This window comes from Aulonocara sp. 'chitande type north' Nkhata Bay, linkage group LG2, assembly GCF_057382095.1.
Source record: "Aulonocara sp. 'chitande type north' Nkhata Bay isolate Kocher_YH1m ecotype deep benthic linkage group LG2, A_spYH_male_GT1.1, whole genome shotgun sequence".
Taxonomy (NCBI): Eukaryota; Metazoa; Chordata; class Actinopteri; order Cichliformes; family Cichlidae; genus Aulonocara; species Aulonocara sp. 'chitande type north' Nkhata Bay.
In genome coordinates, this window is record NC_141345.1 from 27739552 (window position 1) to 27752002 (window position 12451).

The window sequence follows — 12451 nt, forward strand, 5'->3', positions numbered from 1 at the left end:
CATGTTGATTTCTAATCGGTTCAGTAGTTTGAGCATATTAATTAGTAGATACATTAAAAATGTGCAGTAAGTACGGTTAGAGGATATTTTGTTAGTGAGTTAGAGTACATGTAGTGTCATGTAGTCAATGGATAACACAATGCCAAAAGCCATGGGTGTAAAGTATCGAAAGGGCTGCTGAGTGGAGGGATACTGAAGGTGTCAGGGTATTCAGATCACAATGAAACACACAAACACTCACACAAATCCAAGGTCATTCTGTCTCATCTTTCCACTCACCCACTTTTACATATGCACTTACAGATAGAGTTACAGGTAGCACGTACAGGGATACTGCATCTTTTTCAAAGCACCAGAGATCTGGTGGGGTTAAAAGTTCCAGACAGGTACCAGGGGTCAGATTCAGGGAGGGCAGGACTCAACAACCTGACTGGGTTTGTTTTGAGCCTTACCTGCTGGGCCTGCTGTAGGAGCTCCATGCGCTCCTGTAAGATTTGACTGTCATACTGCCGGCTCTGCCGGAGAATCTGACGCCGCAGCTTGTCCACGGCTAGCCTCAGCTCCTCCCTCTGCCTGTCTGTCAGCGACTCAGCCACCGCCTGGCATGCCGGCTGCTCCTGCTGCAGAGCGCTATACAGCGTGGCCTCCAACTCCTCGATCCTCTGCACAGCCAGCCACATATACACGCATACATGTATACACCCACACACACACACACACACGGACGTGCACATGCACATGCAGGAACACACACAGGCATGCACAAGCACAAACAAGGGAATACACATATGCACACAAACACACAGACACATACACACAACACTGTGACCATGGCAGATATGGGGAACACTTTTCCACTTTACATTGAGGGCTATTCAACCTTGGTTTTTACATGGTCACTTGATTTGGTTAACAACACAAACTGTGCTTTTCTTTACACATTGTTCAAACAACAAATTCCAAGTAAGAACCAAGATCAGCCCAACGCAATATCAAGTGGGACTATAAACACAAAGCAACACCAAAACTGACCAAGTAAAATGGTTAGAATTATATGGCGAATGATCTAAGTGTTAACTTCTGTTATCTGGCTACAGTCTAGTTAAATCAGTGGAAGTGGAGAATGCTTTAAGATTCATGCTTTAAAAATATATAATTAAAACCTTATTATTAAACTCACTCTTTTAACTTTCTCCTGAGCAACTTGAAATAGGATATTCATAAATGAATCATATCATACTTTCTCAAATCAAGAGAGAGTAAATCTGATCGAGGTTTAGGTCATAAACAAGTGGCCACGTATCCCGGCCAACTGAGTGGCTAAGATTATTAAAATAATTTAGACTTCAGTGGTAAAAGATGCAGTATCCCAACACAATGTAGCAAATTTTACCTTGATGGAGCATGTTGCATTTGTGATGGTTAACAGGGTCCTAGATGTTTATCTCATGCTGAAATGATAATGCTGCACCCCTGCATTCCTGAATTACTTTATCATCAGCCATTGTAAGTAAAAATATACACAATGGTAAGCAGCAGATATGTCTGTGTTCATATGCAGGTAAAAGCACGCTGTGTATTATTGCTCCAAGCTTCGTACCATGTAGGCTTGGTCCAAGGCCTGCTTCCTGTAGTCCAACTCCTCCTCAAGGAATCCTTTCTGCTTACTAAACAGCTCCTGCAATAAGATGTTATAATCTATAATGCAGGGCTTGGTAGAAGGTAGCATGTTGTACATAGTAGTATAGTTATAATTACGTATTAGTCTTGATAAGTTCTTTGACATAATAACAACAGGAGACTATAATATTAACACGTTGCTTTGAATATGTTGTAGAAAGCTGAATTTTATGCATTTGTAGATAACTTTCTCACCTTGTCATTTTCCAAGTCGATCATCTTCTGCGTGAGGGCAACCTCAGTGCTGTCTATCTGCTTCAACCACTGCAGATGAAGACACAGAAAGGTGTGGGATTCACATTTTGCTTCTATAAGATTAATCTAAATTAAACAAAAAATGAGTTAAATGAAATCCGTCTTTATCTTCTTCTTTTGCCTCTCTCACCCCTTCTCTAGCATCTTCTTCTGTTGCACTGAGCTTCTGCATATCCTCCTTTACCACCTCCATGACTCTTCTATGTGGTCATTCTCATTTATTTCGTGCCTGGCAGCTCGATCTTTATCATCCTTTTGTCCAATATATCAATCTGCACATGTCCAAACCAACTCAAGTTTGCCACTCTTACGGTGTCTTCCAATCATACATCATAGCAGAGCTCACAACAATCTGTTTTACTCTTGCTGCTATTCTTCTCTCACAAATCACCCCTGACACTCAACTCCACCCACAACACCCTATCTGCACTCTCTCCTTCACCTTGTGCACTGTCCATTGCTCGGGATGTTTAACCCAGCCAAGGGGTGTGGCACAAACCAATGTACTCTTAGTGCCAGCCCCATGCCTGGATAAACGGGGAGGGTTGCATCAGTGAGGGCATCCAGCATTAAATCCTTGCTATATCAAATATGCAGGCTTGAATGAAATGGCTTTGCTGTGGTAACAGGGTGTTATAGCAATGTTTGTCCACTGTGTGTCAGAAAAGAGAAACTTTCCACTCACCTTTTCACAGAGTGAGATCACAGTCCCTGCTTGGATCACAGCCACCTGCTCTTCATTTCTGAGATTCTTTAGAAAATACAACATTGACAAAGACTCATTAGAAATTTTAAGACTAAAGTGATTTTTTTACAGTGGGTTCGAACTCACCCCATTATCTCCCAGAATATCCAACTTCTTCATCAGTTCAGGAATGATTACATCCTGCAAAAACCCCCAAACTAAATCATCAAGGCTGTTATATTAACTGTGCAGGTACTCAAGAAAGCATTTAGAAGAAAGGTTCTAGTTTGTTTGTTTTTTACTAGTGCATTCACCTTGACTCCCTCCTGGTGGCAGTAGACTTGCAGGGCACTGCTACTGTTCTCAGGGAACGCAGACATGTGGAGATTGAGGGCAGGTGATCTGCGTTCCCTTTCCTATGTATGCAAACAATGTGTTAATATTCACACATAATGTCAGCTATGCAATTATTCATTGTACCACGGGCAGTTCTGATCAACAAAAAGAAAAATAAATGGTGGTGTAAGTCAATGACACTATGCAAAATGGCAGGGAATGAGGGATTTACTTACATGACAATGACAACATGATCAGGATCTGCCAAAGGAGGGCGGTGAAAACCGATGGAAAAGGGGTCAAAGAAACCAAGCCAACAGAATAACATGCTGAAACTCTAAATTAAGCCAGTGACGTGTCATTTCCCAACATTGAGATACAACTGCTATTTAAACTGATGGAGAGTGGACTCCATCAGGGTGATGGGACTTTAGAAATAAAAAATATCATCTTAATAGTATGGTATGCAAATTCTTATTTTTTTTAAAAAAGGAAACAAAAGCATAATTCCATGGGATCCGTCCTCATTTTGTTCATATACATCAACTTTCAAATTGTGAAAAATACAACAACAGAAAATTGGGATATGCATGCAAAAATGAGACAAAATGAAGAAAAATGGGAGTGGATGGTGAACTTAAATATATTTTTATTTACTTAAAAATTATATTCTTGACAAAACATTTCTTCATTGACAAAAATATTCAATTTCAGTAAAGGGTAAAGTACACAGCTGCCATGCAAAACAAGGAAACACAGATGCATACAGTGAAGAACTGAGCAGTGTGTTTAAGGCTATGTCTGTCTGTCTGATGAGTCACTGTATATAGGTCTTGCGTCTGGAGCTGAGATTGTTGTTGTCACCTCCTGGTGACAGTATGATGTTGGCACAGTCTCTTACTTCCAGTTCAAGGACTCTGAATTCCAGCAGCTCATTTTGGTCCCGAGCATCCTGAACCTCAGCCTGCAGCCGGGACTCCGCCTGCTGCAGCGCACTCATCTGCAAACACAACAGATTCGTTACACATACTAAACACTATGAAATGTTTCAAAGTCTTGTTTGTAAATATTGAGGACAGTGTCCAAGATGCCAAAAGTCTGTTCACCGTGCACAATATGTAATAGACTGTATAAAGAAGATGGACAAAGCCACTCTAGCTGCAATGCTTTGTCAGTTTCTTGCAATTTTGAAACCATATATAAAAATTGTGAGTGAATCTGACTGTGAAACTGAGAGACACTGCACACTTGTACTGGCATCAATCAAATAGGCCCACTCTTACAAATAATATGTTTGAGGCTTCTTTTTTATTTTAATGTGGGCCAAAGTTTTGCAAAAGAACATAATTTTATATTAAAATAATTACCTAGTGATTAAGTCCATAACATCATCTGGAAATTGTTAACTTAGATCACTGATCAAGGGAGCTGAGGGTTATTTCCAATCGACTTCTATAAAGCCTGACTTATTTTTTGAGCCAAAGGATCTGCCCCCTCCTGGCCATTAGACAGAATGCAGACTTAAGGAACTGCATTGACTTTGCTTTCTGTGTCTATAACTACAAACTTTACAGCACATCTTTACAGCTGTTACTCTCGTGCATACATTTTAAATTGTGTATTTACTTTTAGTTATCTTATAAATGTTATCAATTTTTTAATCAACTGAGAGTTACATAGATAATTATCTTTTAAACAGCTACATTAACTAACTCTGTCACTATTTTCTCAGTAAAAGTTTTTATTCTGCTTATGTTTATACAAAATATAACGTTTTCAGAGGTGGTTAATAAAGAACACATCTGATCATGAAAATCAGGTATTACAACTAGTACTGAATGCCTTGATATAGAAGGCTAATCTAATGTACCTTCTCACGCAGTTCCTGGTTGGTCCTGAGCAAGTACTGCTTCTCCTCTACCCACTTTGAATCCTGCCATAACAACCAAACACAACATGAGCGAGAAATGACACTGGCAGGAACAGAAGAAGATTTAAAGGATCTGCAATGACATAGTGTGATGAACAAAACTCCCATCCCTCAAACTTGCAGCTTAAAAGACACAAGCAAATGCAAAACAGACACAAAAAAGATAGCACAGGGTGGCAGGAGCACAAGTTTATTGATGCAGACAAATGAAGCCAAATCAGATAACCAAAGCAAAAGAGCTGCAATCACAGGCAACAAGAGTTCACAGCAACATGAGGACCAAATGGCAATCTGAGATGAAAAACAGCAGCAAAGCGAGTCAGAATACCAGCTGGATCAAGCCACAGGCAACATGCAGTAACTCAATGAAATGCTTCACAAAAAAGTAAACAAAGTGTCCTGATATGAACTCGGCATGATAAATTCAGTGATTCTCTCACTACTTTCTTTAAGCAAAAAAAAGCCAGAGGCTTTCCCACTACACATCCAGTGGTTTGGCTTACTTCTCAGACCAAGATGCCTTTCGTACACATCAAATAACCAAAATCAAGTTGTATTAAGTGAGTATTTTCATGTTTTAACAGAAAGTTATATACTACCACATGAAAATCTTATGTGTTAATCTATACAAAGCTAAAATGAATCAAGGTGGTTGAAGTGTTTAATCTGTAATGAGTAACTCAGACACAAGTATTTAAAATAAAACACCATCATCGGTAAGGGCAGAGGGTGAAGGAGAGAATGCAGGCACAGCACTGACATCACACATGCAGGAAGTGACATCACAGGAATCTGCGGCAGACCTGGTCAGCAAAGCGCCAGCCAAGGAGCACAGCAGCCAGACAGACATGCAGGAGGCCCAGTGAGAGCAGGACCAGTGAGCTTCTGCCCCCATCCACTGTCTTTATTACCTGCCCCCGCTCAGCCAGGGCCTTCTCCAGATCCACGATCTTTGCCTGGCAGCTGCTGAGCTCCACCTGCAGCTGCTCACGGGTCTGTGGGCGGGAAAATGAGCCATCAGAGACTTAAATCCAAGTACAAAAGGAATGAATAGAGCAGACTGAGAAAACCATAATGAGGATCTATGCTCTAAATATTTTCTTGAATTGGAAGTTAGACTTGTACGTAGCACATTTGGAAGGTGGGAGCAGATACGAACCCTGGCCTCCCTCTCTGCATCCAGAGACCCCCCAGTCTGCTCCTGCAGGAGAGCGTAGGCCCGCTGAAGAGCCTGGTACTCTCTAGTGAGCTGACGAAAACGAAGCTCTGACTCCTCACGGGAAATGCTCTGTGATATCAAAGAGCGAATGTGTCAAATTAACACATAAAGCTTCACCCTTTACTTTTTCATAATCACATATATTAATCTGCAAATTACTGTTAACGTTCCATCTTACTTTCTTCTGATTTATTAACCCAAGATTTATTTTCCACATCTTGCAGCTGTTTAAGATGTTAAGATATTTCTTTCAGTGGATACAAAAGGACTTTCCTACCTCTTCCAAGTCCTCCTCTGGAGTTGCAGGCGTGCGGTCAGTGAGGTCAGTGTTATAAGAGGTCAGTGAGGAGGTTTCAGAGTCTATCGACTCCTCATCAAATCCAAAATATGTCTCCACAACATGCCTCTGCAGAGAGCAGTGGAGGGGGGAAAAGGGTTAAATCAACCTCAGATCTACACATATGTTATTCTGCGTATCAGCAGTTGGAAACAAAAACAATTATTATCCAGAACTATACTGCATCTGATTTCAGCTTAGGAAACTTTTAAACCAAATATTGATGTCATCAAACCCAAAAGAAATCCAATTACTTTTGCAAAGTAAGATGAAAAATGACTAAAAGTTCAAACTTGTTAAATCTAGACACGGTCATTCAGTCAGTAATCTCATTTTAAAAAACTTAGACTGAATGACCGCACTGACTGTTTACTTTTTTTTGCTTTTAACTTTTCCAGACTCCAAAGTGCTTACCATCATGTTTATAAGTCATTTCCTGGCAACCAGAGAAATAAAGGCAGACCAGGGCACACAGGCAAATGAAAGAAGAGAAATAGAGGATAAAGAGGATGTACTCTGTCATGTTGTTGCCAGGCCAAAAAGTAAACTACAAATAATATCTTAAATATACATCTATCATATCTTCAAAAACACCAGCAGATCTAAAAACTGAAGTGCAGCCCATAAAGTACAACAGCTTTTTTTGTCACTCCTAAACAAAATCTAAAAAGCCGACAACAAAGCCTCTGGTTACAATCAAACTCCTACGAAAAAAAATGGTCAGTGTCTGGGTTTGTCCTAAAAAGGAAAGCCAAATTTCCAGGTGCAAGTCCAAAAGCCAAGCTGCTGTGCCCCAATTCAGTGCTGAACCTGCCAAGCTAACAAACTGGTTCCAGGAGGAGGAGGAAGAAAATAAATGTCATGCATCTACAAACTCCTCCTCCTAGCAACATCGCAGACTCTAAAATGTCCCCTGATGTATTAGCCCAAACATGCACACACAAGTACTTAGCAATTATTTCTTTCAAACTCTGTCACCTCAGCCAATTAGATATTGTCATCCCTTTAATCCCTTTGGCACAGATAAAAGCATGAAATGCTGCATACAGCTTGCAGTTTCTGTGATGCATGTCCAGTCTCTAGTAACACTATCTTATAAAGAACAAAAATATACTCACATAAAAAAAAAATCTATAATAAAAAAACCCCAAAACAAATAATTCTCAACTAGCTGCGTGTGTGCTCACTGTGATGGTCCCAGCAGTGAGGGATGGTGTCATAATTGTCCCCTGAGCCCAATTAAACACAAACACACAAGTGAAAACAATGCTCAAGGGTCAGTCAACCACAGATAGGGAAGTTGCTTAGTTACACACCACTGGATTAACAGATGTGTAAAAACACTGATGAAAACTCACTTTCGGCAGCTTGAAAGGTTTCTTCCTGTTCTTTTTGCTCATCACCAATCGATCACGTTCCTAAGGACACAACAGATGAACATTTTTAAATTCTGACCTTTAAGAGAGCAATCGGAGGCATCTGTGGTGGCACGGGATTCACATTCATCAATCAAAACGTTACCTGCCATCAGCATAAAATGTTTTGTTCAGCAGAGTCTAATTTAGTTACATTTCTTTTCTATATTTCAAATTAAATAAAGTCACAGCATTAAACTGTAAATTCAAGAATTTAGCAGCTTCTAATAACTCAAGCTGTCAGACTGACAGTGTCAGTGAATGTAAAGAAGATAAGAGGGGAAACATAGGCAAAAACTAAAGACTAGGCCATTCTTCTCAAGGTTTTTTGTTTTTTTAAAAAACAAACAAACATATAACCATTGATCCTTCTGACATGTATAAGACATGTATAAGACATGTATGCTCCCCTGATCCAGAGGGGTCAAAAACGCAGAGAGAAGCACAACTTCAGTGTTAGTACTGTCACAATAAACGTCCCCCTTCTAGCCATGGCAATGCAGATGATTTTATTATGTATTTGTATATTGTTATTGGCACACTTAAAAAAATCCACTGACATATTACAGATAAAATATCAAGACAGAAACCTCTATACGCTTCCAGTGAAGTACACACATGAAAAATCATATTATCATTTGCAGAGCCAGAACTGTTTGCTGATTTGTTGGCCTCGGCACTCAATACAGGCCGATTAATTTAAAAAGTAAAGACGGGACAGAAGAGCAATGTGGAGTGCTGATGTTGCAGTTTGGACACCAGAGGGCAAGTTGACTGTGGGAAATAAAAATGCTTGGAACAGGTTTAACATAGCAACCAGATGATCCAAACAGAACAAGCAGAGCTTAAATGAGTAAATAAATAACTACACATAAGAAATATTATGTAAATCTGTTCATGTTTCGTGTGTCTGAAAGAAAAAGAAAAAAAGATTTTCAGCTGATATAATGGAATATACGATTTTAAATCACTGAATATCAATATTGTTACTTCTCTTAATACTCCTGCATTTGTCAGGGCCTAATATTATGCCTACAATAATAATCTTTTGCCATAATGTATTGCCAATACATTAAGAGATATTATAGTGAGAGCTATCTAAAAACATCTAACAGACGAGCTGACAGAGTAATGTTATCTGAGTATATACTGTTGTATGACCTTATGTGTTAACAGTCATGTAACCCTGTCCTGACCTGCGTGAGCTCATCAATGATGCCGCGTTGCTCAGCAACTTGCAGCTTGAGGAACTCTACTTCCTGTTCCTCATGGGCGTGGGTCAGGTCGGTCAGGGAGCTTGGTCGCTTCATCTGGGCCTGAACAGACTGCTGCTGTGATGGTGGCCGAGAGGAGGAAGCTTTCTCCTTCTGCAGGAGGGAAACAGATGGACTAATTATTTTTCATGCTATTCATCAAATGACCAGCAGAGGTCCTCTTTCCTTCAGAGAGCCCTAAAAACCATAAAACGTCTTGAATAGACTAGATAAAACTATAATATCTACTACATCCTATTACTACTTTTTGATTTTATCTTCGGGTTAAAAAAAGAGGGAGTTAAGAGTCATCAGCAGATGTTTAGGAAGACATGTTGGTTGCACTTACCATCTCAGCATTCTCACGGCTCAGGTTCTTGAGTTTCTCCTCCATGCGCTGCAGTGTTTGCAGGAGGTCATCATTTTTCTTGGACAGCCGCTTATTCTTCTCAAACATGGGCTTCATTTGGCTCTCTGCCTCTCGCACCCGTTTCAACTGAACAGAGGAAGGAAACAGGGAGGGGGGACATTGTAATCTTAAGTGTCGCCACAGAATTTCCATCTTAACTAGGACAGTCAACATCAACAGTGAGGAAGTTAGGAAATATTCGGATTCAGGTTTATTCGACATCCATACTCTTCATGGTGTCTAAACTTATGCGAATTATAATTTAAAAAATGTCTGCATGTATAATTGTATGTTTATAATGACTGCACGCGTGTTTTTCTCACTAGTTCATTCCTCTCATCGGCCAGTAGTGCATTTCTGTCCTCCAGTTTCCTGATGACTGAGTGGAGCTCTGCAATCTTCAACTGGAACCTCCTCATGTCACGCTCCTCCACCTCCTGTGAAGCCGTGGGGAGAGGAGAAGAGGAGGAGGAAGACAACAACTGAAAAAGGGAGTACATGCAGGCAGGCATGCAGGTAATGGAGACGGACAGTAAAAAGGAGGTGATGGCAAGAAAGATGATTTGGCTGTTCACAAAGTGAATGTGTATGTGAAGTACAGTAACCATGTGATTTATGAACTGGTAAATTGACTGGTACTTAAATAATGCCTTTCTAGTCAGATGAGCACTCAAAGCACTATCTACTGCATCTCTCATGCACCCAGTCACACATTTATACAGCGCTGTTTATATATAATGTTTGTCTGTAAAGACAACTTAAGTATTCCTTCAAAATTGATTTTGTGGCGTTGGCTGGAATCAGGAAAAAGCTGCATAAACAACAACGTATATTAAATTCTCCATGTACGGCTCACGGATTCACAGATGTGCCAATTTCACTTTTTAACTCTATGGCATCTGTTATTAATATCAATATTATCAATTGCACTACAAAATCACTATTCCACTGTGATTTTTTTTTTATCACTTATTTTTCTTTAAAAGCTCCTCACCAGAAATACCTCACATTGTGCTTACTTTGTATTAAAATTTGTAATATAAAATATAATATAAAATATCTGTAAATATGGGAAACTTTCGGAACATATAAAAATATCTTAAGCATAAAATACTGACACTTGTATACCTGGTTGTTGAGCAAGTCTGGGTTTTCTCCTAGTCCAGGCACCACTTCTCTCTTCGGGCTGCCATGGTTGTGTCTCTCGGCCTCTCGTACCTGACCCAGCTGCTCATCCAGGGCTTCCTTTTGGAGCTGAAGCTTCTGGGCATAGCCAGCCTGTAACCCCAGCTCCCTCTCCAGAGCGCACACCACCCGGTCCTTTGCCTTCAACTCATCCATCTAAAGGAGTGAAACAGAACTAGATTATAGCCATTATAAGGAGTTAGTAAATAGGTTTTACGTCTAACCGAAGTCCTTAATATTTTATTTTTAAGACCTTTTCCAGTCTTTTCTTTTTCTATTACTCATGTTATTTATTTTTATTTTACTAGTTTATTAATGTTTTTTTCTGTTTACACTTTATTGTCCCTCCACTGCGGTTATGCCAGAATGAATCAAAAGGGGAACCCTCTCACTCACCACACATCACAAACTCATATGTAAACCACCTCTCAACTCTCATTTATCATCTTTATCTAAGCAGCTGGAGTCCATCTCTTGTCTTATTCTGTCTGGTCTTATTTTTCAAAATAAAGCACTGAAAATATTGTTCTTATTGTCTACAAAAGTGCAGAGATTTCTGAGAAGCAGCAGAAAACTCCGATTCGATTAAATCTAAATCTAATCATTTCACTCGTTTCACCTCCAATATGTGAATATTAGTTCATATGTACAATGTTTTTCTTTATAATTTATGTATGTACATTGTGCACAGCTTCAGTGTAAGATGGCGTTTGCTGAAGACTAACAATGTTTTAGCTTTTATAACACTCTGCTTTAGGTTTGATTAATTTATAAGCCTCTGTTCTTGCTCTGCATTCATGCAACCCCTCCTGACAGCTGTTACCACCTCTACTTCCCTCCGTATTTTGTTCTTTAACGCCGGTATTTCCTGCACCGCCTGCTCTCCATCAATAAGCCGTGCTTTACTCTTTGAGTTTCCTCACTCAAGCATTCCTTTACTAACAACAATGCCTGTTACTGTAGCCCTCCTGTATGTAATAGGGTAAATCAGTAACTGCAGCAGGTACACAGACATTTATACTTGCAGATAGCACCACATGGTCAAGACAGACATTGTGGCAATTAGCTCCTAACCTTCATGCTACATCAGTGAGATAAGCCCCGAGCTGGAAGTGAACTTCAGTAGAAGGAAACCAATCTGTATAATCTGTGTGTAGGTGTGTGAGTGTGTGTGTCATTCAAATATGATCTGGACAGACAGGGACTACAGCGTTAACAGCTGCTGGGTTCGTGAAGCTAATCTATCTCAGGCATAACATGCTTAGTTTATGATGCAGTGTAAGATGTGTCTGCTTATTGCACACAGTACACCTCCCTGTTTTTGCACTTCACTAATAGTTAGCTCCTTGTGATGCACATAAAGAGGCACGTTTAATCTCCAACTATAAAATCAGTGATAACAGGGAGGGCTATTACACTTTTAATGCCCCAATAACACTTTCTTAATCAGCTTCTTAGCAACAGAGCACAACATAAACCTCTATTTACCTGAAAAAAAAGTTTAAGCTTAAGTAAAGGTAGATTTTTGTGCCTGTGTGTCTTTAAACCAACAGGATTTAAAAACAGTGAGGAAAGTTGTGAGATTTGGCCTGGTGAGGCCAATCTGCTCTGGTTTTTTAGTATTTAATACTTAAGGGTGATTATTTATTGCTTATTTAATTAGGAATAATGGAGTTATTTGATTAATATTGGGCTTTGTGATTATGATATTGCCAATTGAAATTCAATTTAAAGTTAAACTTAATTC

At 39.6% G+C, this 12451-nt stretch overlaps 1 protein-coding gene across 8 annotated transcripts in view; it reads right to left on the reverse strand.

Annotated features, from left to right (window-relative positions):
• Positions 1-12451, reverse strand: part of jakmip1 (janus kinase and microtubule interacting protein 1) — a 30334-nt gene that overhangs the window by 1147 nt on the left and 16736 nt on the right. For 6 of the 8 annotated variants that reach the window (XM_086314940.1, XM_086314924.1, XM_086314915.1 and 3 more), the window contains exons 5-20: positions 10648-10860; positions 9843-10001; positions 9460-9606; positions 9054-9224; positions 7801-7860; positions 6383-6511; positions 6046-6174; positions 5798-5881; positions 4827-4889; positions 3858-3956; positions 2935-3036; positions 2768-2821; positions 2621-2686; positions 1876-1944; positions 1601-1678; positions 453-662 (exon numbers count right to left, since the gene is read on the reverse strand). In XM_086314940.1, coding sequence (XP_086171066.1) covers positions 453-662; positions 1601-1678; positions 1876-1944; positions 2621-2686; positions 2768-2821; positions 2935-3036; positions 3858-3956; positions 4827-4889; positions 5798-5881; positions 6046-6174; positions 6383-6511; positions 7801-7860; positions 9054-9224; positions 9460-9606; positions 9843-10001; positions 10648-10860 — 1833 coding nt within the window. The remainder of the gene's footprint in view (positions 1-452; positions 663-1600; positions 1679-1875; positions 1945-2620; positions 2687-2767; positions 2822-2934; positions 3037-3857; positions 3957-4826; positions 4890-5797; positions 5882-6045; positions 6175-6382; positions 6512-7800; positions 7861-9053; positions 9225-9459; positions 9607-9842; positions 10002-10647; positions 10861-12451) is intronic. The other 2 variants (XM_086314966.1, XM_086314974.1) reach the window with 2 other exon arrangements.